Genomic DNA, 26,690 nt, shown 5'->3' on the forward strand with positions numbered 1-26,690 from the left:
ACAGGTGAGTCACTGAATGGAGTATAAAGGAAAGCTTAAAACAATTGAACCAATTAACAATGAAACATTACATCATTAGAGGAAAACAAGAAGGAAATTGGGGCATTGCCAACCCTACTTATCCATATCTTATCATTGAAGTAAAATTATATCCGAACACAGTCCCCTTATTATGGGGGCAATAAACTCTTATGAAAAGCGTGCGGGATTCCTATCAAAATGAAGTTATTTCTTGGGATTTTCAGATAAAACATAAGGATTTCATCCAAAGGTACACGATATTTCTATTCGCTCACTTTATACAAAGGACATTGCTATGCTATCAGGCTGATTGATATGAATCAAAAAAAGGAATCATTTTTCGCTCTCTAATCTGCCGTTTTATTTCAAGAAAATAATTCACGGTTATACTAAAACGTGTAAACAACGTCGTATGTCATGGAATTATGAAATCCTCAAAATTATTGTCCGAAAAAATTTCTTCGAACTCGGACAAAGGCTAGCGGCTAATGGACGTACAGGATTAAACAACACAATAAAGTAACCTGTTGGCCGTTAGCACGTGACCAAATGAAAGGACATACGTTCATTCACTTGCTTGGTCTTCAATGCCTGCTTGCTTGGTTCACCTCGAAAATGTTGGATGAGTCGGCCGAGGCCTCTGAAACTCATGAAGAGGATTGTTTCATGTCTACCCTATAGAGATGTGCAGAGGTAAGACTCCAGACATTGAGATACACAATCAAATGGTCTTCATGCGAAGCCCATCTATATTCAAATTACAAACCAAATCGCCGCTACTGTGGGCCTACTTTAGGCCAGTGAGAATCGTTCCTTGTCCATTGTTAGCTAATATCATATTCGAGCAAAGTCTCATCCAGTTACTAAATCGACAAGCAGTATTTTGTAATCATATTTAAACACATCAATGCTATGTTATGTGTTTAGTGACTTTCTAAGCTGATTTTCATTTTTCGTGACTTTGTTTTTCTCTGGAAGTGCTCAGATAGTTTACACACAACCAAAGAAGTCGCAGTTTGCAATTAATAGAACAGAAAATCCAACCTGGAGTTAATAGCCCTCAGGAGCTAAGTCTGAAAATCTTATTCAAGCATTCAGCAATGACATTGATAGGTTATAAGTAAATCGTTTTGCAAGGACTGTTCTGGCTTTGGACGCTAAACGAATGATGAAATATCCCGTCTCAGAATTGACTGAGGTACTTTAGACTTCAGTTTATCATTAGGAATGAGTCGCTCTGGTTATCTTTTGGAATTGATTGAAAAAGCAAGATTTGATCCATATAACTTATTTGCATTGGTTTAGAATCATAAATAGTTAATTGTTGTCAGCAAGTATCTGTTGGAAACAGAAGCTTGCCAATTAGAAGAATTTTTTCTGGCCGACCCTAACATATACCTGTCAGTTTTTGTTTATGACCACCGCTGCGTCAAAACATGTTTACCGATAATAAAATAAACTCACTACTTTACTCCTTCATTCAATTCCTTTATTGTTTTATTCAAAAGGTACAAGGGTTGGAAAACCAATCTTAGTTTCAACAGTTTTTTATCTGCATTCAAATCTGTTTAAGCCAATCTTTCTTAATAATAATATTAGCTAGTGGTTTTATACATAGGGTTTTTCACTTCCAAATTGATGTATCACTTATATCCCAGTAGCAGTTATTCAACCCATTTTCTTATAATTGTTAAATTAAATGTTTTTTAAACCCCTTTGAGCTTTTGCATGCAACATATAAATATTTGATTACAAAACCTTGCTTTACATCCATGGTTGAATTTATGAATGCATTGACAACTACAGGCCTCTACCAGTATAAGCCCTTTTCTCACTTGAGGTTTTGTCATCTCTTCAGAAGGCGAATTCAACATTAACTGGGCTTGGTCTAGACCTAATGTTTTTGTCCAGGTACCCAAATAGCGATCACCCATCTTTCCACCAAAGAACTTCAATTTAAAAAGGAAGGGAGAAATTTTTTAAATTATTCTCATGCTTCAAAATTTTGCTTATCTAACCCTTGTTTCTAAGTATGGATAACTTCCAGAATTGAAGAGAACATGCTGAAATGCCTCTAAGGAAAAATTGACCTCAACCCATGCTTCTTGACTAGTTGAAGAATTCAGTTTTCTCATGAAATGAGATGTAAAAGCTTTTTCTGAATGCTAATAACTCCCTTTCTTCTTTGGAATACAAACAAAACTGCGAACACAGCTCCACTTCTTTTACAAATGGGCTTTAGTAAGTTTAGACTGAGGCCTGGCTCAAGTGCAACCCACACAAACATAGCCTAGATGCTTGGTTTAGGGCAGCCCACACTAAAATCTAGACCAAAGTGGCCTGAGCTGAGCCCGGGCTCGGTCAGGCACTGGTAACAATTAGCTAGTCTGAACAAAGTATCACACAAAAATCTACTGACTTACATTTGTGGAAATGGTACATTATTAATTTCATTTTCTTGGTCATGCTTATATGATTTGGAAAGCTATTCAGAGCTTATACCTATATAGAAAGTTTTATTTCGACATAACAATAAGCAAGTATTCCCATACATGGAAAATGGACAATGATTAGCAACAGATTTCTGTTGAATTAAACGCAATGTCCAAATACATATTTGAAGTATAATTTTTTCAATTAACAAAATTAGAATTAGAGTTATCTTGAAGGAATGTATGTGTAAACAGGAACTTATGAAATTTGACATTTAAATGACATTTTGATACTTCAGGTGACGGATGTATATCCCAAAGAGAGGTCCCTCTTGCCACTTGGACACAATACATTAACATTTCTAAAGCACACCATCAACACAATCACATATACTAGTTTACAGCATCTATACTTATGCATCAGGTATGTTTATAAAAGTCTTCATTAAGTGTATCTTTATGTTAACCAGTTCCAGTAAGAGTATAGTACAATTTTTTGCTTTTTACATTAGGAGAAGATGAATATTGCACAGAGTTAGGTTATCCTTTGTTTCAGCCCTCTAAAACAATTCAGGCTTTTCGGGTTCCCTCTTGTAAAGAGTTCTTTCTGGTAACTAGTTCCAGCAAGAGTAAAGTACAATTTATTGCTTTTTACATTAGGAGAAGATGAATGTTGCACAGAGTTAGGTTATCCTTTGTTTCAGCCCTAAAACAATTCAGGCTTTTTGGGTTCCCCCTTGTAAAGAGTTCTTTCTGGTAACTAGTTCCCGCAAGAGTATAGTACAATTTATTGCTTTTTACATTAGGAGAAGATGAATGTTGCACAGAGTTAGGTTATCCTTTGTTTCAGCCCTAAAACAATTCAGGCTTTTTGGGTTCCCCCTTGTAAAGAGTTCTTTCTGGTAACTAGTTCCCGCAAGAGTATAGTACAATTTATTGCTTTTTACATTAGGAGAAGATGAATATTGCACAGAGTTAGGTTATCCTTTGTTTCAGCCCTCTAAAACAATTCAGGCTTTTCGGGTTCCCTCTTGTAAAGAGTTCTTTCTGGTAACTAGTTCCAGCAAGAGTAAAGTACAATTTATTGCTTTTTACATTAGGAGAAGATGAATGTTGCACAGAGTTAGGTTATCCTTTGTTTCAGCCCTAAAACAATTCAGGCTTTTTGGGTTCCCCCTTGTAAAGAGTTCTTTCTGGTAACTAGTTCCCGCAAGAGTATAGTACAATTTATTGCTTTTTACATTAGGAGAAGATGAATGTTGCACAGAGTTAGGTTATCCTTTGTTTCAGCCCTAAAACAATTCAGGCTTTTTGGGTTCCCCCTTGTAAAGAGTTCTTTCTGGTAACTAGTTCCCGCAAGAGTATAGTACAATTTATTGCTTTTTACATTAGGAGAAGATGAATGTTGCACAGAGTTAGGTTATCCTTTGTTTCAGCCCTCTAAAACAATTCAGGCTTTTCGGGTTCCCCCTTGTAAAGAGTAACTACCCACCCCTACCCTGTCTGTATGCTTGATGAAAAACAAACCTTTGTGTTTCATTTTTTCTGAACATAATGATTATTTTCTTTAGTATGTATTTCTCATCGCATCTTAATTTTTCATTTATAGCAATTTAAATTTTCATTTAGATGGTTTTATGTTGGAATGGGATGCTTAGTTTTCTTGATATCATGTTATTAGCTTCTTCAAGTAAAATTTTTTATGGAAGCAAAAAGAACTTAACTTTGTAAATAATCAGTAAAGCTATTCAAAGTTTTTTTTCATATCACCAAAGTTATGGTATGATGTTATTATGGGAACAAATTTTACTTCCAATAAGGCCATCCTCAAGTTTCCAAAGGTTATCCATGGCCTCATATCTAGCACAGATTTTCATGTTTTTGATGGAAATACCCTACCACACAACTAATTTTTGTCTTCATTACTGCATGTTTGTATAATTGCTCTAACTTGTTGATAGATGCATACATACATGTAAGAGGCTAGGGCAAAGAGGCTCTAGCATCATGGAGTTAAATACATTGTCAAAATTGAAAGCAGGTCAGGTGAAAGTGGCCACCAACGACCCCCCCCCCCCCCCAATTACTTCAATATCTTTGCTAAATGGTTTACAGAACACCTGGTCCAAAAGGCCCTTTATAATTTGCTAGACAGCTAGTGTGGATATTTCTCAGTTATGAACTGGCATAACACGTGAACTTGCAATGCTTTTAGCTTGTAACATGAACTCACAGATGGTGATGATAGAGATTTGTATCATATGCAAGGAAGAAAAACACAGAAATTGTGAGATTTCTGCAAATTAGAAGTCAAAATTGGCTGTTCATAATTATGAATCATTTATAACGTATATTTTGCTGAAAGCTCCTGTTTGCGTAATTGAAATCCAGCTGTCTCTCAGAACCTAAATTCTACCTCAGATCATGCCATTGTGTCATTCATTCTTCCTTGTGAGACAACAGTAGATGTGTCATCAAGCGAATTCAATGAATTGAAGATTGAAGTCAGTGGGTTTTTGTTAATGTTAAGGGAAGGTAATGATGTCATCCTCTATTGCGCTACATCATTGTTTCTTGGCAGTCGTACTTGTTTCTTTGGAATAGTTGTTTGTGGTGAATCTACTTGTCGATTATGTGAAGCTTACACAATATGTTGCAACTTGATGATTACATGTATTGTACGACTTCGACGCTTTTGGTGTAAGGAACAAGACGGTTCTAAGTTGCTAGTCCGAGTTTCACACTTGATGCGATCATCAGGCAACTGTCCCCATCGATCATCCGGCAACTGATACCACTTTGGTTAAATTTGTTTGCATAAAAACGGTATTAAAACGAATGCCATTGCTCTACAGATGGTCTACTACAAATGCTCAATTACTTTTGTGATCAACAGCCAAACAGTTCATAACCACAAAATTTTCGGGATTGGATACAAACGAGAAGTTTTCCAGTTGTCACTGTGATATTACTGCTTTCCCTAGAGGAATCAGAATAGCCGCTTTCACGATAACACACCTTGGTGTCAAGTCACGCCGTATTGCTGATGCAAGTATTTCCAATACTGACTCGGTTTTCGATACATGCATAAAGAGAATAGATCCCGCGAACCAATAATAACCGTTGCATATTAATTCCCGCCTGTTGTTGAAGACTCAGCACGGGGTGTCAGTGGTCAAGCCCCTAAAAAGCAAAGATAAACCCAAAGAAACCCCCTTCCTCACCCCGAATTATTTCGCCTAAAGGACCTGAGCCATACTCTAGGTGTGCTTATCTTGAAAAAGTACCACTTGTGTGCGTGACTTAACATCGTGTTTACGGAAATAAGCTTCGTACGCATTTTATTCCTTGTATACGTGGTTTCAAACCTGTTAGATATACAGATTGATTCATAAATATTGCTTGTATTTTCCAGCTTTGTTGATGTTTTGCTTTCAAGTGAGCATCGCGTGCAGCCTTTATTCTCGATCCAGGGCGTGATCCAATTAAATACAGCATAAAGAATACAAACATGCTATAAAACCTCCCTGCAGTCTGTTTATGAAAAATAAACATCTTGAAGTGCGTGTGATTGCTTTGCTAGAAACGAGCGCATGCCACTTTCCTGCTCCTTGGGAATCGTTGACCGCCGTCTTTTGCAACCGAATACATTAAAACTAAGAGACCAGGCCCTGAAGACCTTTAGCACCATCGTTACGGTGTTTACAGACCACATTCTATAAGTAAAGATTTCGACCGTTAGTCCTAGTCCTGTGTAACTTGCAATGTGTAGCTTGTGTTTGCTACCAAGTCAAACGTTTAGCAAGTACTCTCGCTCACTCTTGATGGTAAGGCAGTTTCTTGCCTCTCTTTTTCTGTCTTTTCCCCTTTTTCCTATAATTTTACTTTGGTAAGCTTGCATTTTTTCAAAGAATTTGAGAATTGTACTTAAAGGAGATTCCAATCTTTCGCTCTTTCACCCCGCTGGTTCCAGTGACAATCTACAGCTTTTTTGTAGTAAACCAACTTGCAAATATGCATGAAAGGGCATGCTTTTATAAGCGGCTACATGAAACAGCCTGTTTGTTCGTTGAATGAAGAAAAAACTTGGACTAGCATTTGATTTATTTGGTAAACCCGTCATTGTTTTGTTGTTCAGCAAGTTAGGTTACTAAGGTTCTATGTGATCTATTAGTTTCGTTCTCGTTGTTCTCTTTCTAGGGGTCAGTGGGTCCCCTCTTTTCCAAAATATGTTTTGGCTATGGGATTTGCCAATGATGCTAGCAGTAAATTTCGTATGTTTGCTTTGTGAAACCTCAGTTTGGTTTCCATGGTTGGCTTGATTATAATTTCAATCTGCATTTTTTGAGGAATGCAGCTTTGCTTTGCAAAGTTTGTATTACATTGCGTGTATATCAGGTCGATTGATGTTAGCTTAGTAGATTTCTCTGGTTTACCCAACAAAGCTGCAAGCAAACAGTCTTTGTATGACCGATGAGCTCATGATTGTTTCCCCTAACCATTAACATATGTCAGACAAAAATTTATTATCACCTGCTATATTCCAGTTTTGAACGAGCGAAATTGCTTGTTATCTAACTTTGTTTACCTTTTTTGCTGATTGCATGCAAAGTCTCACTGTTCAGTTATTGTCACCTGTTATTACACTCGTACACATTTATGATAAAACCCGTCTTAGTGCAGAAGATAGAAAATAACGTGTAGATGAAGAAAACCACGAATTATTGCGTACATTCACAGTGAAAATCCGTGTTTAAAATGCAGTTCTGTGAGGCTAATCATATTATTATGAAGAGAGGTATTTTATTACGAGGTCTTGCCCCGCAAAACGTGGATGCCCATCTGCACTATGCTGGTTTGCTATTGCTGTTTTGTAAGAAGGAGGCAGTTGATGTTTTCGCTTGATTAGGACGTGGCTTGAGAGTTCGGCTACTGAGGCTACTCTTGTCTTTTTATCACTTTCAATGACGTTACTTCCAGGAATTCCCGTGTAGTTGCTCTTCTTGGTAAACATAAGTAACGTCTACAGTTGCCTCGACAGTTTCCAAGCAGGAAGCAAAGAATCTGTTAATATCAAATACGTGAATGAGTTTCAACCATAAAAGAGTCGCTATCAGCCGTGTGCACCTTCTCTAAACGATCGATGCTATATTTTTGTTGGGATTGCAAAATTGGACTAATTCGACTGTTTGAAGATACCGCTGACATCATTTATTTGTACGCAATGCATCTCACCAGCTGTTATTTGGTAATGCCGTCGAAGTTTCTTGTAAATGGATGCATACTTCAAACTCAAGTTCTTTTTTGCTTATCAAACATTTCTTGGGCTCGCAGTGGTCACTATGGCTGTTGGGGTTTCACCTCTGCTCAATCGTGAACTTTCATCTATAGATAAAAAGTTGTAAAAACGAACTATAACACAATTCCATCTTGTTACTAAATATTCTCACATTTCATCCTGTCAGTTACTACCGCAGCAATAAGCTTTAACGTTTACTTTTGCAAAGTTTGGGTACAATGTTGAGCAATTCTGTAATCTGTAGCGTGAATTCTGAGGAGGGGGAAATTATTTTGGCTCTAGTGTGAGGCAGATATAATATGTTTGCACAAGAATGGCGAATTATGGATCCTTTGTAACATGGCATCGTAGCTGATGCTATTTTTTGCATGCAGTTTTGTTTAGCTGAAATGATCTTTGTATTTTGTAGCAACCAAAGTTGTCAAATATGAAGCGTGCTACCAAGAGGAAACTTGACACTGATTCGGTGCCTTTGGGTGAAAATGGGACGGAAGACTGCAAAAGGCCATGTAATGGAGTTGCAGGAGAAATTCTCTTAGAATCATTAACATCAACACAAGTCCTTGGAAGATATCGCAAAGTTTTTAAACCAGGTACTGTAAAATTTTATAAGTCAAACGGCGAAGTCGGTGTAAATTTTGATGATGATGCCGAGCAAACTTACGTGTTTAATATAGACAGTGGAAATGGCCTAGAGGTTGTTCCTGATACGACACCGTCGCCGTTGGCCGTCAGAGTTGGTAATCAGGTTTGTGCGAGGCTCAACAAAGAAGAGGACGCGTTTACTCTTGTAAATGTCATGGAGATAAAGGATAGGCCTTTGCAGTACTTAGTAAAGGTTTTTGATAACGATGCTGAATCAAAAGGGATTTCGAAATGGGTCAGTCGCACCGATATACGTTTGTTGCAACCTTTGATGGCAAAAGGCAGCAGTGATCAATTGAACGTCTCTGCTAGGCCTAAATCGCGGGAAGAAACGGACAGTGCCATGTCGGACACCGATTTTAGCGCGGACGACCACGAGCTTGAGGAAGTATTTACTTCGCAAAGGCCCTCCTCAAGTCGCAGCTCCACCCCACATAGCCGTGGCTCTGCTCGATCAAGCCGGACACCAACGCCTCATAAAGGACAGGTTATTGTAACACCAAATGGATTTAGAAAGAAGTATAATGGCAAGCAATGGAGAAAGCTATGTATGGTTGAGGGGTGTGAGAAAGAATCTCAGAAAAAGGGTTACTGCTCCAGACACCTTACAAGCCTTCGCGAGTCGGGATCTCGGAGTAAACTTCAGGACAGCATGGAGTTAAGCAAAGAAGAAGACCAGAAAAGCACAAGCAAAGAGGGCGAGCGTGGGTCGAGTGCATTTGATTATAGCGAGCACGATGCGTCTGTTATTGAAGCTGCTTCTTCTTTGATGAGCCTTAGTCGATGTGCCACACCCTACTCTTGCCCTAGTACTCCTGGTCTGCCATCCCCAAGACTTGGACCACCAGCCTCGCCGTTTCATATCAGCCCGACTCATGCGATGCCCAGAGTCCCTGTAACCTCACTTTCCAGTAGCACGCCTAAAGGAAGCAAACTGTCTGATTTATCACCAAACGGAAGGCGGCTGGCTCAAAACAGCCCTGACTCAGGTATTTCTGTCTTTGAGACACCGACCAGTACAACAACAACTGTTGCTCAAAGGCAGACCAACGAGAAAAAGCAGTCTTTTTCACCTATTCACCCTGTCGAAAATAGAAAAGCATCTGGCGTTTCTCCAGTGGTGTCCCAAACCACCAAGCCAGCGTTTTCACCGCCTCCAGTTAGCCCTAATTTGGTTCGCATGAACAAAGGCAACGTACCCGTCGGCTCTGCAACTAGTGTGTTTGTTAGGCCATCAAACTTGCCACGTGGTTCAGAAATTGGGAGGGAAGAAGAACATGGCGAGCGCCAGTTTGCCCCTGAAACAACTGATTCAGAGGAAAAAGACGTAAGTGTTGACAGTGCGGATGGAACAGGAAGTACTGGAGAGGCTGATCCATCTAAGACTCCTTCAAATAGGCCAGCGAGTCTGATTCCTTTGGGTGAACAAGATCTTGCCAAACAGAATAAAAAGGTATTTGAGTTTATTTCGAAATAGAAATTGATGCACGATTTTATACTTAAGACGGTAGTAGCTCAGTTCAGTTTTCGTGTTTTTAATTCCACAACATACAATTTATCGCGATAATTAAACAAACAAAGTAGCTAAACTACAAGAAAATAAGACAATGTTACAAGAATTATACATCGGTAAGTGGGAATATTACAATACACATTTAAAGAAACAAAGATAACAAGGTAAATTATATGGAGAGAATTTCTTAAGGAGGAGCTCTCTCAAACTAATCGAGGAGAAAGCCCCCTCGAGGAGAGAGCAATCAGGTGATTTTAAATCCAAACTCCCGTTGAACAAGCAAAGTGGTCAAATGAGTTTAATAAAACTTATAGGTGTTTTTAGAAACAGAGAAATTTTGCCTCGCCTTAAGATATCCTCTGCAGAAAGCTGCCGCCCACCAAACGCTTCAAATTATTTATAGAATTGGTTAAAGAAACTTTTAGTGAAATTTGTGGAAGTGGAATCTGTGAGATATGCAACCCAGTCCTTTTCAAACACTCAAACCCAAGAGTGCGTGCTAAGGAAGCTTGTTTGAACTTAAACCTGCATTGTATTTACGGTCAGTTAAAACTGTCATGTTTTTGTAGGGAAAAGATCACATACGACGACCGATGAATGCATTCATGATCTTCTCCAAAGCGCATCGCCACCTTGTCCACCAGAAAAACCCTAATCAAGACAACAGGACAGTGAGCAAGATACTTGGCGAATGGTGGTATGCGTTAAAACCGGACCAGAGAAAGGAATATTACAACCTGGCCAATCAGGTAAGACAAGTTCTTTTGGCCTACTTTTCGTACGCGTCTTCAAATGGCTTGCATCTTCATGTTGTTTTTATGTAAATTTTGATGCCATATTTAGATTGCTTATAGGAGATAAGTCGAAAAGGCGGTGATTGTAACTTGTATAAGTTGACAAATTAAAGCTCAACACATTTGGATACAGGGCCGGCGAAACGTATTTGAAAGTGGAGGGGCCAAAATATCAAAGTTTTGAAAGTGCTTACGAAAGACCGCCATCGTGGTTGGCGGCAAGAAAAATTTTTGAATTATGGTGCCTTAGGGATGGCCAGAAACTGTAACTGAAATGAATTTTGACTGAAGGTGTCGCATAGTCGCGTTTATTGTGATGTTGACTTGAAATAGAAAAGTTTTGCAAAGTTTTAGAATAACCACTATCATAAAGCTCGTAATGAAACCTTTTTTAGATTTTAAAAGTATCCGGAATAAGATGGGGGAGAAAAATAAATGAAACACGGAATAATAAAAACATTAACTTTGAAATATCAACAGAAGAACTATCAACTAAAAATGAAAAGTTAAGAAATTTTGTACAGTTAAGATATAACTTTGTAACATCTTATCTTAACTTTTTCGAAAATTAAGTGCTTTAACAAACGTTTGCAAAAACCTTCAAACTGGGCTTGTCAAAATGAGTTTAAATAGAATTTATAATTGCGTCGATATTTTCTCTTTCTTAGTAGGAATGGATTATCCAAACGATGAAACTCTGAAGTTTTCTTATGATACTTTTTAAGAACAAATCTGCCCTTACCTTATTTCTCATATCCTCAAAAAAGTTCTTTCCAGCTGTTTCTTTTCCTTCAACAGCTGATTTCTCTCTTTTTGTAATGTTTCTGTGGAAGTTTTCGTTTACAAATAGACCTTGTCTGCCAAGTTTAGGCAATGGAAAAAACCCCTACTCCCTGTTTTCCCTGGCTTTAGATCCTTGTGGAATTTTGCAGAATTTCTTTTACAGAAAGAGAACTGCAGGCCTTGCAATCTCATATGGCCAGGTTTTTCATTTTTTTATTTGAGATGCAAACGTTGCCTGTGTCGTGATGAACATGCGCCTACTGCCGAAACAGACACTGAAATTTTGGGTTGTCTGGTGCTTTTGATCTCGGTTGTTCAACGCCTGTTCTACTAATAAAAATTTAAACTTTACAGGTCAAAGAAGCTCATTATAAAGCACATCCAGACTGGAGATGGAGCAGTAAAGAAAAGAAGAGACCAAGATCAACTTCTGACGCAAAAACCCCCATAAAAGATCATTCCAGTGGTAATACAAAACAGTGATTCTTGCGTCGCCTAATGATCTTCATCATATCATGTTAAAGTCAACGTTAGAATGCCTCGGGCACGTGGCTATGTTTATTGATCCCTGAGTCTTAGTCATGTTCACGACCAGTCGCCTTTTTCTATTTTTTTTCATATCATAGTTAGGACAATTTTTTAAGGTTTCACGAATATCTCTTTCACAGTTTCATAAAGAAAATTTATGGGTTTTATTATTCTATTAAGGCTCTGCGTGGTTTCAGTCGAATTTTCTTATCGTTGGCGATCAGTGAATCTTTGATCGACAAATTCAGTCTTCATGAAAAATGTGCTCTGACCCTAATTGCATCAGACACTGTAAATGTAACAGGCTTTTTAATCAACTCATATCCTATGCTGATTTTATCAATGCCTTGGTTTAAAGAACCTGCAGTTTTTCATCTTTAATATTCTGTTATCAGATACTGCCAGAATTGCAGATGATATCATGAACCGAACTGACACGGTGAGTGGCCTCCAATCAAACTTATTATGCATTTGGTCTGTTCACAGTATAATGAAATTATGAGTTTCGCTTATTAAGTACACATGATTGAATTATCGTGGTTGTTGTTACGTCACTAGGTTGGGCTCATCTGGCTTATTTCGCATTGGTTTGACGTACAAACTGATAGTTTTAGTGGCTTTTATCGAAACAGCCACCATAGAACTGAGCTTGTTAATTATTCATTAATTTTGGAAATTAGTGAACAGTTGGCTTCATCGATCAGTATTTGCCAATATAGATGCATTTTGACAATATTTGCTAAACATATGGGTCTTGCATTGTTGTCCTTCGCAAGGTCAGACTAATGCTTCACCCATTGCTCTGGCATGGTCCTAAAGTCTCTGTATTGAGGATTTCCCAAGGTAAAAGTAACAAAACCTAGAAATCACAGCTAAAAATTCCCAAATTGCACGTGAAGATCCACTCATCCTAAATATTCTTTATAAAATATTTTGTTTTCTTTTCGCTCAGGCCACACGAAAAGATTTGAAAGGCCAACAAAAATTGGACGAGGTTCAGTTAGAATGCGAAGAACACGTGACTGAAGATTCTGATACATCAGATAACGAGGCCTTCAGTCGGAATTCAAACTCCTCGTGTGTCAAGTCTACGACATCGACCAGCGTGGTCTCTGATGCTGTTACGTCACCACCCTACTCACCTGTTAAAATAGTTGGAAAGAGTGGATACCTGGAGCCAGCACAACATGGACACATCCAAAAGCCAAAAACAATGACGAAAACGATGAAGATTGCATTCAACGATGACTTTCGGGTCAATGGAAAGTCTCATAGGGATGGCCGATGGAATTCTGGGAAGGTAATTCTTCTTTCCAGATTCGTGAATGTGTGATGTGGATTTTATCATATTGATCAACTGTAAAACAGATTCAAACTTGCTGTATATTGATGGTGCCTTTGTTACAAATGTATCTTACGATAAAAACCTAAATATCTTGAAAATAGAAGTTCTAAAATATTATACCAACTAGTCTACAATAGAGGTGGGCCATATTTCACGAAGAGCCTTCGATATTTTATTTACTTGAAAACTTGAGTTCAGGTCTGCTATTAGCAAAATTTGCCATAACTGTCGAAATGGGTATCATTTTATTCAGGTGATTATGTGTAGTTTCTAGCCTACAAAAAGTAGAAAGTTCACCGTTATAACAGTGTTATTTTCCACTCCTAGCCCCTTGAATCAATACCTGATGGACCTGGCTTCGTTGAAAGGCACCTCGATGTAAACAAGCACAAGTCCAACCACTCGATAACCGAGTTGCTAAAGAAAGACACTCATTCGGTTAATGAGAAACACCCTGGTGGGTACAATGTCACGAATATATACATGGTTGGTGTCGGCCAATCACAAGCGTTTTTGGAAATGGAGTCGAGGAGGCGCAACTACAATGATCATCGTGAGTTTTTCGGAGAGGAGATGCTGCCTCGCAGTAACTCATTTGAAGGAATGTCTCGAAGTAACTCATTTGAAGGTATGCCCCGTACTAGTTCATTTGATGCAATGCCAAGAAACAGTTCATACGAAGGTATGCCTGCCAGTATTATGGATTACCAGTACCATGGTGCACATCAGTATCATGAACCAATAAGGCCACAAGACTACACACGGCGTGCTATCACCCCCAATCTGTCGACTGGATTGACGTACCCAAATATGTTAGTGTCAGCCAACAGCCACGTGGAAAGTCGGCAGCGGAGTAAATATGTTTGCAGATCAGCTGGCAACACCCCCTTGTCTAGTCCCGGTCCTTTTTCAGAGAAGGCGTACGCATTTCCTCCAGAGAAGTTGAATTTCAGGAGTGACCTTGAGAACGGGTCCCGTTCCAGCTCATCAGAGTTTGTCAAGGACCAAAAAATCATGATGGATGATGGAGACACATACAACGGAGCCAATTCGACATCCACAAGTCCTTCTAAATCTTTTCTTAAAAAGCAAATGGATGATGGTATGGAAAGGTAAGATGCTTTTGCTTATTTAATTACCATTTTGCAGCAATTTAAATGGCATTCATTTTATCATCATTGTAATATTTGTCGCCGTAGGTCAAGACCAATCATTGTCCATTGACCATTGTCAGCATCAATCGTCAAGAATCATAAATTATCATCATCAATAATTATCATTAATTATCATAACCATAAATCATCATAATTAAGAATAATCATCAATCATGGTCATAAATAATCATAGTCGTCGTAATCACCATTTATCGTTATTCAGCCTCTTCACCATCAACCCAACGATTTTATTTCAAATTCATAAACAGTGTTTTGTATTACTTGTTCACGTAGGACGGCAGTAATGACGAATGCTTATAAAGTAAGAACAGTCGCCAAATATTCTCAGGAACGCATCAGTTAATTCACTTGTACAAATTTAATAGCTTATTTAATTTTGTAGAATTGTGAAAACACTTTAAGTTGACACCCTTTCTTTTAAAGGGTCCTTGCTGAAGTGAAATTCAAAGAGCATTTCGAAAAGTTGCCGAAATTTCGTCCGGAAGACATCGCCCGCTCAAACGGATTCGATGAAAAATGTCAAGAGAGACACAAAGAAATATCAATCCATTTCAAATGCAAAGATTCCCAGTACAGCAGAGATCCGTATCTCAGCCCAACACAGCAAGGGCTGATTCTTAACAATGTTACACAGCCTAACAACAATTCTTGCCCAGTATCACCAGTCACTTCCAATCGTAAGCTTCTTGATGAGAAAAGGAACCTCGTTTTGCAGTTATTCCAAAAGCATGGCTATTACCCAACGGAGGCTGTAACGCAAGACTTTCAGTTGGAGCACGAGGATATTTTCCCCACTAAGTTCAGCTTGCAAATGAAGATAAGGGAAGTTAGACAGAAATTGAAATTGGGGAGGTAAGTGGATGGATTCCTCAAGTTTTTATTCTATAGGTTTCAATGTTATTTTGACTTAATTTATATGCTCTCATCAGCACTAGTGATTTGTTTGTGTTATTTGAAGCAAAATTGACAGTTTGTGGAGTGGCCTGTTCTGAATAATCTATATTAGTTACTGTCGATGCTTGGATCGTCGTATTTCTATAACTGACTCAGATAGTCAACAAACTGTATTTGAAATCGGAATATCTCCTTGTGCTTTTAAAGAAAATTTGCAATAGATTCTTTTACCTTCGGTGCATATTGGCACTTGGTTAGTCTTACATAGGTATTGAACTGTGTTATCCCAGATAAGTTATGAAAGGCGGGCGTACTGCTAGTGCTAGGCCTGTTAGACTCTTGTTTGCAGTTGACTCCGAACGCAGCACCGCCAGGCGCATTTTCCTATTTTGTTTTATATTGAAATCAAGACCTTTGAATTTGGTTTGAATTTTTACAACAAGCTGACTGCCACGAAGCGATTATCGTACTGAAATGACTGCTAAGAGTTGTTTCAAAGGATAATTGATGTTGTCTTTTGTTATCTAGGGTTTCTGGATATTTCTCTACTCAGGCAGGATGTTTCTCTTTCTCTACTATCACTGCCCTTTCAACTTACCTTCTATAAGCAATCTCAGCAATCGTTGCCAGTAATTTCAGCACGTTTCTAATGGCTCAAAATCATTCTTTTATAGTCCGGTGAAGACTGACTCATCTTTGAAAGACCTTCCAAATATATAACGGTCTCATATCATGAACTGTTTTATCAACGTTGCTGCTGGATTAACATGTCTTTCACGCAAACAATGGTACATGAATAGATAACCTACTTGTTACAAAGGTTTCACAAGTAGGTAACGTATTCTTACAATGGTTAATATAGTAAGTAACCTATTTTTACAATGGTTTCATTAATGGGTAACCGACTTTTTCAATGGTTTAATTGATAAGTGATCTTCTTCTTACAATGGTTGCATCGTTGTTTTCAGGTTTGATTTGTAATTTTGCTTTATTTTTCATGAAGCTGACTTCGTTTTGATTCATTTTTAAATCGGACATATTTTACGCATTTTAAGTGCATGTAAACGGTCGATGATTGCATTTTAATGCTTAATGGCAATTGCTCAAAACTTTTACGGCGACAATCTGCTATTATATACAAGGCAATGTTAAAAAGAATTTAGAAAAAGCGAACGTTCTTCACAATCTCGTGAGTTAATCGCTAGAGTAGGACCAAAGTACTTGCTTTTGAGTTATTGCCTTCTAATTTCATCTCAGTAGACCTACCGCCCAGTATCCATTTTATCGTTTGCATGCACTTCGTACTAATTTCACTGTATTCAAGTCAAACCTAAAGAATGTATGACATATCTAAGTTAGAGTTAATTTATTGGCAAGTAGTGTGCATATGTATTTTAGAACTTATCATTTAAATCACTCTTATGTTCGACGCTGATTTTTACATTGTTGTAAATTCATTACCTAAGGTTGTCTTAGGGTCTTTAAGGGGTTATCTAGGGGAATGTTTGGAGCCTGTGTTCTGTGTTAACAATTAGACTGGCGAACCAGCGGGATATTGTGTCTCTTTGGAACGTGATCTTTGACCTACAATTCATGTTTTTCATGAATAATCCGTGACCTTTTAATTTTGATCCATGGTCTATGAGCTTTGAACTTTACAGTTTTACTTCAGGGACAAATAAAATAAACATAATCGATTTGATCGCTATCAGAAGAGCTTAATTAAAAATGTGACACGTTTGTCTTAGCGAGGGCCTAACAAGACCAGTCTGATTGCAAACTGAGAACACAAAGAAGTCCCCATGATTTATAAATAAATTCAAAATAAAACTGGATATACTTTATTCTTAAAAAATGCAGTCAGGAAATATGTTTCTGTCTGGTGTTTCTATAGAAATGTGCATAAATAATCAAGTTGATCTATGGGTCATGTGGGACTTCTTTTAATCTAGAGGGGTGTGTTTTTCATCGCCTTTTTGACTATTTTACACAATAGTTTTGTTTGATGACGTCGTAATTTTATCCAGTTAGTTGAGAATTTAATGATTTTTGTTTAGCTGACTATTGATGTAGCTCGTTTGTCCAACAAGCTATAGTACGCTTGATCATTTAAGACTGATAGCACTTGAGTACTGGCTTGCATCAGTGCCAGTTGGGCACCGAAGAGCCGTATATATATATATATGTTATCTAGCATTTGGTTTTGATGGCCTACAACCAGAGTCTAGGAAAATTACGGATCCCTCAGCTAAGGACATGCAATTTATCGAAGTTTCGGCTACGGTGCAAAATGGATGATGAAACATCATGTAATACCTCTAGGGCAACTTTAAATTTAAAATTAATTCGAGCATCCACCTGCTCTAGCCCACCACATATTTGCAATATTTTTTTCTATTTTCATCTGATTGCCACTTTTCTGGACTCTGTATATTATGCTTTCATTTGTTGCTCTGTGTTGCTATAGGTGGTAATATGTAATGGTTTCCATTACCCGTTATGAAAATAAAACGTTCTTAAAAGCGTATAAAGACGTGCTTTTGTTGCAAAATAATGAAGGGGATTTTTGATGTCAGGGTTCCAATATTTTAATATTTATCAGCAGTCCTGAAAACACTCCTCCTTTGAAAACGATTACTTAGCTTGAATCGTACCTACCAGGCTCCTTGTGAAGCCTCGATTTTTGCTCGCTGGCTTTCTAGTGCCAGAGAGGGTCTACCTGATTAATCTTTGCTCGCTTTGCGCGCAGATGTCAGGTATTTAACTTTAACATTTCATACTTGGTAGAGACGTACAAATGTATTTTTGAAAACACTTTGAGAAGCATATTGAAACTACAAAGAAGCGTCTGTTTAATTTGATACTTGGGTAATTGGGATTTTTGAATGAAACTATGTACGCACATAATCCCCATGTTGCCCTTTCCTTTCTGTTTCTTCTTCTTCAAATTGAGTTATAAAACTAAAACGTCCTTATTTATTTAGCTGTCTATATAATTAGCTCAATTCTGAATTCATTTCCATTTAGACAAATTTAATAAAACCTACTAAATTGAGCTCTGAAAATCTTTTCTTTCTTTAGTTTCTGAAACCACTTTGTCGCCTCCAGTTTTTTCTTCGTTGTATTCCATGGCATTCCTTTATCGATGTTTTGCTCATATGTTTTTGAAAGGTTCTTATATGCGTAATATTCTCACCACAAACGTAACATATTCAATTCCACATACTTAACATTCAAAATTGGATGAATATTGCAGTCAACTCCTAATAAGTTTCATTTCATCAAGGAAACAGCATTAAGGCCTTCAGATAATGGCTATGAGACATAGACAGGTATATTGCGTTCCTCAAATAAACGAGTAAACTTGAAAGCCTTCCGTGTGATTCATTCACTGCCCATATTCAAAAGGGGAGAATTACCGTTTTTGAAGAAACCCCCAAGCTGCCTTGCAATACGTGGTTTAGTCCCTTCCCATCGGATGATCAAGAATCAAACAATTTATCTAAGTCTGTTATATGGTAATATTATATCCCTTTCCCTTCATGTTCAGATCAATGATCCCCTTAGCCAGATCTGGTGCCACCAATGTTTGTTCTTATTTTCACTGACTTAGGTACCTCTGCAATATTGGCATCGCTTCGTTTTTAACCACTTATTGCCGTTCACTTATTGCTGTAGCATGACTCATAAATGAGCTCCATAGTATTGAATCAACCCCATAAAAGGCCAAAGTAAAAGTTGTTATTCTTTCCTCGACCGTCTGCTGTATATTTGGTTTAAGTTTAAAAGCAATAACTTTTAAGACATAAAAGTAGTTTGGGGCGTTTCTTGAACGCCGGTGTTGTTATTGAAAAGTGGTATAGTCACTTCAAGAGATTTCAGTCTCTGCTGCCATGTTGGATGCGTTAGCTCAATATGTTTTTAAGTTTGTTTGTTTTGCTCAAAGAATGTTGTTATGTTTTGTTCTACATCAAATATATATATTTATATATATATATATATATATATATATATGTTCCAGTTCCATCAAAAACATTATAGAACTTAGAAAAAAGTTATTTTAAGATTTACCCCCCAATACCTTTTACAGAGTGTTTTGACGAAACTGATCTTATTTAAGTGTTAGGCCTTGCCCTGTAATTTACCCCTTCTTTTCATAATACAAGTCTTTGTATTGTCCTCGGTCCTCGCCATTGGACCATTTTTGCATTGAAGTGGTCCAGAGTCCCCCGAATATTAAACCACCGGACTCCCCTATAGTGTTATCACTCAAATAGTTGTTCTTGGCCTTTATTCGAAGAAGAATCTGTCAGAAAATGTTTGTGACAAATATTGAATTTTTAAAAGTAAACGCGAGAGCAAGTTCACTCACTGTATGTAGATACAAGCCCAATGCATCAACACTTTTCCTTCGGTATCATTTTTCACTTAAATGTAGACACGGGTAGTTGCATCTCCTTTATTTGTAAGACAGGTATGCTCTCTTTTATTATGTTGGATGTCCAAATCAACTTCTTGTCGTTTCTCTCTGCATTCACTCTGCCCGAAAGGGTGTTTTCAACTCAAACATTGGTAATCACAATGTGACGTGGATTAGGTCCCATGTGAACATGAGAAAAATGTCCAAATGTTGCGCACAAGGTGGCTATGGGCTTTTACAAGTTGTTTACGTGTATAGAAGAAACTGGCAGGGCTGAGGTATTTTGCTACTTGCCAAAAAGGGTGTTGTTGCTTATTACTATTTGCGAGTGTCTCCATCTTCCTTTCATAGTACGCAACTGCTGGGTTTAGTCCGCGAAAATTTATTAGATTTTATGACGACATAAAATTTTGAAGTCCATAAGAGATGTGACGGGAAAATCATTACGGTTGAATACAACCTCAACAATAGACAAACGGTTCTATAAGACCCTTAAACCTACGTTTTCAGATAGTGGCGTAGTTAGTAAAACATTGTGTTGATTAAGAACGACTAAATAATTCGAGACGATCAGGCTATTAGTGAGCATTTCAATCGCTACTTTGCAAATGTAACCGACACGCTAAAGATTGCAAAGGTAGCAAACGAATATTTGCAAACTGCGGATGACCCTGTCCGAATCTGTATACAAGCATGCTCAAACTATCCTCGTATATTAAGGATTAAAGGTAGGGTTAATGTACGAGAAAAGTTTGTATTTTCACACATAGACCCTTCTACGGTTTTCAGTGAAACTCTAAAGATTAACGCATCTAAAGAGACTTGTGGAGCTGTACCTACTGATAAATTAAAATTAGCTTCAAATATTTGCTTCAAGGAGAAAGCATATCATATAAACAACGCAATAGATATGAATGTCTTTCCAGACATTTTAAAGCTTGCAGAAGTCTCGCCTCTTCAAAAGAGGCGAATCCACGACTGAAGTCAATTACAGACCAATCAGTGTTCTTTCCTCTGTCTCGAAAATTTATGAAAGATTTCTCTCAAAACAAATATTACCTCACATTAGCCAATTTCTATCAGACTTATTGTATGGTTTTCGCGAGAAATACAGTACACAAGATACCCTGGTAAGGTTGATTGAACGATGTCGCAAGTGTCTAGACAAACGTGGTATAGTCGGAATAGTGCTCATGGACCTTTCCAAAGCTTTTGATTGTCTGCCCCATGATCTCCTTATAGCTTAACTAGAGGCCTATAGTTTAAGCTTGGGTAGCCTAAGAATGCTCCACAGCTACCTCACTTCCCGTAAACAGCGAATTTGATTCGACTCTAGTTATAGTTCGTGGCTCGATATCACATCTGGTGTACCACAAGGCTCAGTACTTGGCCCTCTGCTATTCAATATTTACATCATTGAAGAGTCAGAAATATGCAACTTTGCTGACGATAACAACTTGTTCGCCTGTGACCAGAAAATTTATAGCTAGATTGGAAATCGATATACGCAGTACCTTAGAATGGTTCGATTCTAACTTGATGGCTGCAAACCCATCGAAATTCCAACTAACGTTTATGGGTTTAAATCAAGACAGCAAGCTTTGCTTGGAAATCGACGAGAAAGTTATCCCACACACTAACCAATATAATCTGTTAGAGATAACGATTGACACAAAATTGAAATTTGATACTCACGTAGAATCCTTGTGCATCAAAGCAAATAGGAGTGTTAGTGCTTCTTCTAGGGTTGCAAGATATCTTGAACAACCTCAAAAAAGGTTACTGTACAACTCGTTTATTATGTCAAATTTTAAATACTGCCCATTGATTTGTATATTCTGTGGAAAAGGTGCCAATAATAAGATCAATAAGATCCATAAACGAGCACTACGTGTTTTGTTTCATAACTGCGATACACTGTTTAATGATCTACTTGCTAGAAGCAATGAAAAAAACTGTCCATGTTCAGAATTTACAGACTGATGACAGAGATTTACAAAACACTATATCATGAGAATCCTATACTTTTGTCTGAACTATTCCAGAGAAGAGAGATCAGATATAATCTCAGAATAAAGGACACTTTTTTGGCATGAAGTCCTTATGTTTTAGGGGTAGCATACTCTGAAACAGCATACCAGATGTGATAAAGAGCAGTGAAACGATAGCTTCCTTTTGCAAAAACATTGACTGGTGAAGGATAAGATTACATAATATGCTGTCTATTATAAATATTATGTGTTGGTGTATTTAGGTTAAATTAGATTAGATTAGGCTTTACTAGCTCACTTTTCTTAAGAGTACGAGCTATTATCAGTTAACACCAACTGTAAGTAAGACGTTTATTATTATTATGTTTGATATAATTTTATATCGAGAAGTAAAACTGTCAAAAAGGCTATTTTGAAAGAGAACGAAGGAAATCTTCATTATTCTTGGCATTTTGGAAAGTTTATTTGATTTTTTGCTTAGCCCCTCTCATAGATTCTAGAGTGGTTCAGGTGATGAAAATGACAGGTATTCAGATAAAACTATATATTTGGTGTCTTATTGTTGCTTTCCCGATTTCTCGTTTCCCGCTCCTCCTCAGTTTCCTGTTTGAGAAATATTGCATATGTTCTTTCAGGCAACATGATGGTCCAAATTCAAACATAATATAATACTATTAAGACATGCCTATTCCTCTCTCCCTTTTCCTCTTTGTAACTCTAACAACAGGGACAGGGGCTGATTTAAGCAGCAAGGATGGGGGGGGGGTGTTAGATAATAATTGGACTTTCGTGCCACACCCTCCAGAGTAATGAAGAATGACGGAAACGCCCGGTTAAAAAAATTCAACCTTTAACCTCAAGGTAAAGAAGATAAAAAAAGTGAACTATTGCAATATTTTGTAACTTCTGACCACCAAAAAATGTTTTTTACCGAATAAAAGCAAAATATACTAAAGAACACAGAATTTGTGGGGTGTCGACCTAAATTCGTCCTTGAGCAGAGAGCAGACGATTTTACAAAACAAAAGTCGTGTCACTCGTATTTGTGTATGCCCCCAGGTCCCTGCCCTGATAGCATCAACACACCGACTAAGTTTGTTGTCCACCTACGCCGGATTCAAAATGTTAAGGAAACTTCCTTCATTTGATCCCTGTAACTGTGTTTATGTTGTTGTTGCTAACAATATGGCTGCCTGTCTCGCATAAATCTTATGGTTGTGAGTGGAAGTGGCAATTTCACATGTCCTTAGCTAGCAAAATCTCGAAAAATGGCTAAATCTTGAAGCCAAGTGTCACAAGCGTCTATTTTGTAAAAAAGTCCAGCGGCTTGTGATTTAGCTGATTCAGGAAAATGGCACTCGTATTTGGTATTGGTTCCGGACTTTTTTCATTGACAGTGTTATGGGTTATTGGCATTTTTGTAGTTTTCTTGTTGTCGAGAACAGGAGGGTCTTTGAGGTAAGAACGTAGCTATTTTCACTTCGCTCATTAATCATCACTCCTATTAAATACAACTCTTAGTATTGACTAACTAAAATGGAAAGGAACTGAGGCAACGATATATGTTTGTGATTATTTTTCAAATACATGAGGTTTTTTTTATGAAGGATGACTTAATGTTTGAAAAGTGTGGCAGCTGCACACGTCAGATATTTTATTGAAATTGTCTTTGCATACTAGATTTAATCGGTATGTCACACGGCTGTTACGCCTATTGTTCTCGGGGAAATGAGGACAGCCAATATTTTGCCATTTAACAGACCGCAACACGCAACTTTCGAAAATTGAATGATTTTCAAAATTAAGTATAAAATCGTAGATTTATTGCAGAAAATTGCAAATAATTTTAAAACAAAGACCATCCTCTGTTTATTTCATTCGTTTATTTGTTGTTTGCTAAATTTTATCAGGTTTTAGGGGAAGATTTTTAAAGAATCACCACTTTCGTAAATTTCCGACGCGATCGCGATTTTAGGCCAAAGTGCTCCTCAATGTTTTCTCGGGCGCTTCCAAACGATAGACGATAAATACTTCATTTCTTTTGCATGAATAAGATTAAAAACGAGGCTAAAAACCTGGTGGGGTGCCCTGGTCAGCATTTGGTGGAAACCAGTTAGAAATCAGCTTTCTGTGCGCTCGCGTGAAATTTGAATGTCAACGGTTTTTCTGTCTGAGAGGGCACCCCAAAAAATTTATTCTCGTACAAATGAAGAGTCATTTTGGTATGTTTTTCTAGCAAAATAAGCCCGTCTGTGGAAGCGCGAGCTGATTTTCGACGACCCGGTCGGCCTAAAACTTAATGTTTTCCTAGTGATTCTCAAAGCTGCGAGGCCGCCTCGCAGTGCACATCTCTTCGGCTTCTCCGTCAGGAGCGATGAAAATATCAATTTGAAGGTAAAAAAATTAAAACAAAAATAATTAAATGCTATTTTCTTTTATTTTCTACCTCTTCAGAGAATTCAATACAAAAATATTTCCAATTAGCCTTGTTTGGTTGGCTTTGGCAGTGGTACCGTAGACAAATTCTGTTAAAGAAATTCGCGGGAAGCCCATTCAGGGAAACCACATTTTTTTGTAAAAAACCCTGAAAGGCAATTAGAATTCTATTTCAACTTTCTAGTACAGAATTTAATGCCGAGTTCAAAACAAAAAACAGCTTCTCTATTGCTTTTTCAAATTTTGAGATATCTTCGATTTTCTCCGATGCGGTCAGGGAACGGGCCTATGCTGTCCTGACTTCCGCGGCGTAACAGCTGTGGTCATTGTCAGTTGCAAAATTACAAAAAAAATCAATATTGTTGCTATTATAGATATGCTGAGTTGTTTTTAGGCTTCAGATTCCCATCTTAAGTGTAAGGACTAAAAATTGATATCTGATATTCACCAAATCACTGGGAGCTTGTTTCTCTAGTTGGCGCGCAAAACAACAGTTGGTTGTAACAACATCAACAGCATTAGACCCTTTCCCACCCCAAAATTAATTTTAATTGATCGATCAAATTATTTTTCAAATGATATGCCAATTTTGATATGTTTTAAAGGGTGTTCAGCTGCTTAATAACTTGTTCTTAGGGTGTTCTTGGGGTGTCCATGGAGTGTTCAGCCTGTTCTTGGAGTGTTCAGTCTTTTAGAAACAACGAAAATTTAATACAAATTGCCCCAAGGAGCATATTTAGTATGGAACAAGTGATTTTCTGAATGGAATTTTTGAGGCAAGATTAGGGAATCTGCTCCTGTTTGGTAGTTGTTATACACATCATTGAGCTGAGTAAATGCTGGTTAGACTCAGTTCAGCTAGAGACCATTTAGATAGCTAGCTCCCAACTATTTAGACTAGGCTAGTAGTTATTGTCCCCACTTTGTCAAGAAGTGTCCAGGGCCAATTGGTTAGCTAATGCCATCTTCACTACCAGTGGTGTAGGGTTACCTTTCTCGCTGGGGATGGGGGGGGGGGCTGAGAGATGCAAAACCATATTTTACCAACAGAAATTCTTTTGTTACATTTGGCATAAAATTCTTTTCTCAAAATTATAAATCTACCGACAAGTTCAATCCCCCCCCACAAATCACCCCCACACCCCATGCTACACCCCCTGTTCACTACTTAATTAGTTTCAGAGATACTGGTTGATAGTTCTAACAGATCTTAAGCTCTGTGAATATCCAGTCTTTGAAACAGAAAGTTTTTGTTTCTTAGTGCATCAAAAATGCTGCTTGTCTTAGTTTGTTTTTAATAATGTGTTTCTTGCTTTTTAGAAATGCGACAATTCCTGTTGTTTTAATCCTTTGTATAACAACTATTGTGATGATAATCTACCCAAGAAAGAGTCTTGATGAAGAACTACAGACAAAGAAGCAAGCACAGGTTTGATTTTATCTGATGATAACCATTTCCTCTTAATCACTGATTTGGTTTTTGTGAAATTGATTGGAAATAGTCAATTGTGTCAGATTAGGTTTATTATGAATTTTTCATCCAAAATAATTTAAAGGCTTAGCTTAATATTTAAGAATAGCTGAGTAAATTGTGTATTAATGATAGTGTGTTTTCTTTTCAGAATGTTGATAATATTTGGATCCCAAGAATTGTGCTCTTTACTTTCATCTGCCTGTTCACTCTGATTGGCTTTGTCTTCCTTGTTCAACATTGGCTTGAGCCTGTTTACTCCCCAGCTGTTATTGCCAAAAGGATCTACTCATTTTGAGTAAGTACTGACTCTGTGGAATATCAATAAATCTACTGAGCACTGTATGCTTACCACAAAAGAACTGCAACTGAACTTGAAAAGGAAACATGCCTCCTAGCTTAAAGCAGCTGTTTTGCCTGCTTTCAAATCTTCTTATTGAAAATACGAGACATCGCAAATTGGTTGTTTGCTGGAATTACACTTTCCATGCTTAGAATTTATGTTCTAAATACTGAACAGCTAAATCCAGCTGGAATCCCAATGTCCAAAGTCTGTTTCAAGCCCCTTCAAATTACTGCGGCCTTCATTTATATTTCCATTGTTTTCCAGTCTCTGGTTGAGGTTGTCCAATTGATCTAGCATGGCCCACATTTAAATAGTAGTATGTTGTCCATATTTGGCACATATTCATCATTATCTTTGTTCCCCAGTCACAGAGACAAGATAGATATTATGATTTGACAAGCTAACAGTATTTATTTGCAAAGCCCACCCTAGAATTTACTTAAAAGAGACACTATCCTTGTGTGCTTTTTGCCTAGATTTGCGAATGTTTATTCTGGTTAGTTCATGTAAATTTATTCCTGTGTACTCTTTTTATCTGTGACATTACATATTTTTTTGTTTTTGCAAGAATGTTTCTGTGGAAAGAAAAAGATTCAC

The 26,690-nt window shown here is 37.6% G+C and overlaps 2 protein-coding genes across 2 annotated transcripts; both read left to right on the forward strand.

Annotated features, from left to right (window-relative positions):
* The first annotated feature begins 555 nt into the window (after window positions 1–555).
* LOC135684778 (uncharacterized) lies at window positions 556–19,940 on the forward strand. Its single transcript, XM_065200432.2, has 10 exons — window positions 556–714; window positions 2,753–2,877; window positions 8,162–9,850; window positions 10,480–10,659; window positions 11,842–11,953; window positions 12,411–12,454; window positions 12,968–13,315; window positions 13,688–14,472; window positions 14,959–15,387; window positions 16,104–19,940. The coding sequence occupies exons 2-10, from the start codon at window positions 2,869–2,871 to the stop codon at window positions 16,147–16,149; spliced, it is 3,642 nt and encodes a 1,213-aa protein (XP_065056504.2). The 5' UTR covers window positions 556–714; window positions 2,753–2,868; the 3' UTR covers window positions 16,150–19,940.
* A 3,067-nt stretch (window positions 19,941–23,007) lies between these two features.
* On the forward strand, window positions 23,008–26,685 carry LOC135684786 (transmembrane protein 218). Its single transcript, XM_065200444.2, has 3 exons — window positions 23,008–23,298; window positions 25,597–25,705; window positions 25,899–26,685. Exons 1-3 carry the CDS (start codon window positions 23,192–23,194, stop codon window positions 26,043–26,045), a joined length of 363 nt encoding a protein of 120 aa, XP_065056516.2. The 5' UTR covers window positions 23,008–23,191; the 3' UTR covers window positions 26,046–26,685.
* Window positions 26,686–26,690: the final 5 nt, after the last annotated feature.

Source organism: Rhopilema esculentum, chromosome 21 (genome assembly GCF_057945365.1).
Source record: "Rhopilema esculentum isolate cy_ngs chromosome 21, ASM5794536v1, whole genome shotgun sequence".
Taxonomy (NCBI): domain Eukaryota; kingdom Metazoa; phylum Cnidaria; class Scyphozoa; order Rhizostomeae; family Rhizostomatidae; genus Rhopilema; species Rhopilema esculentum.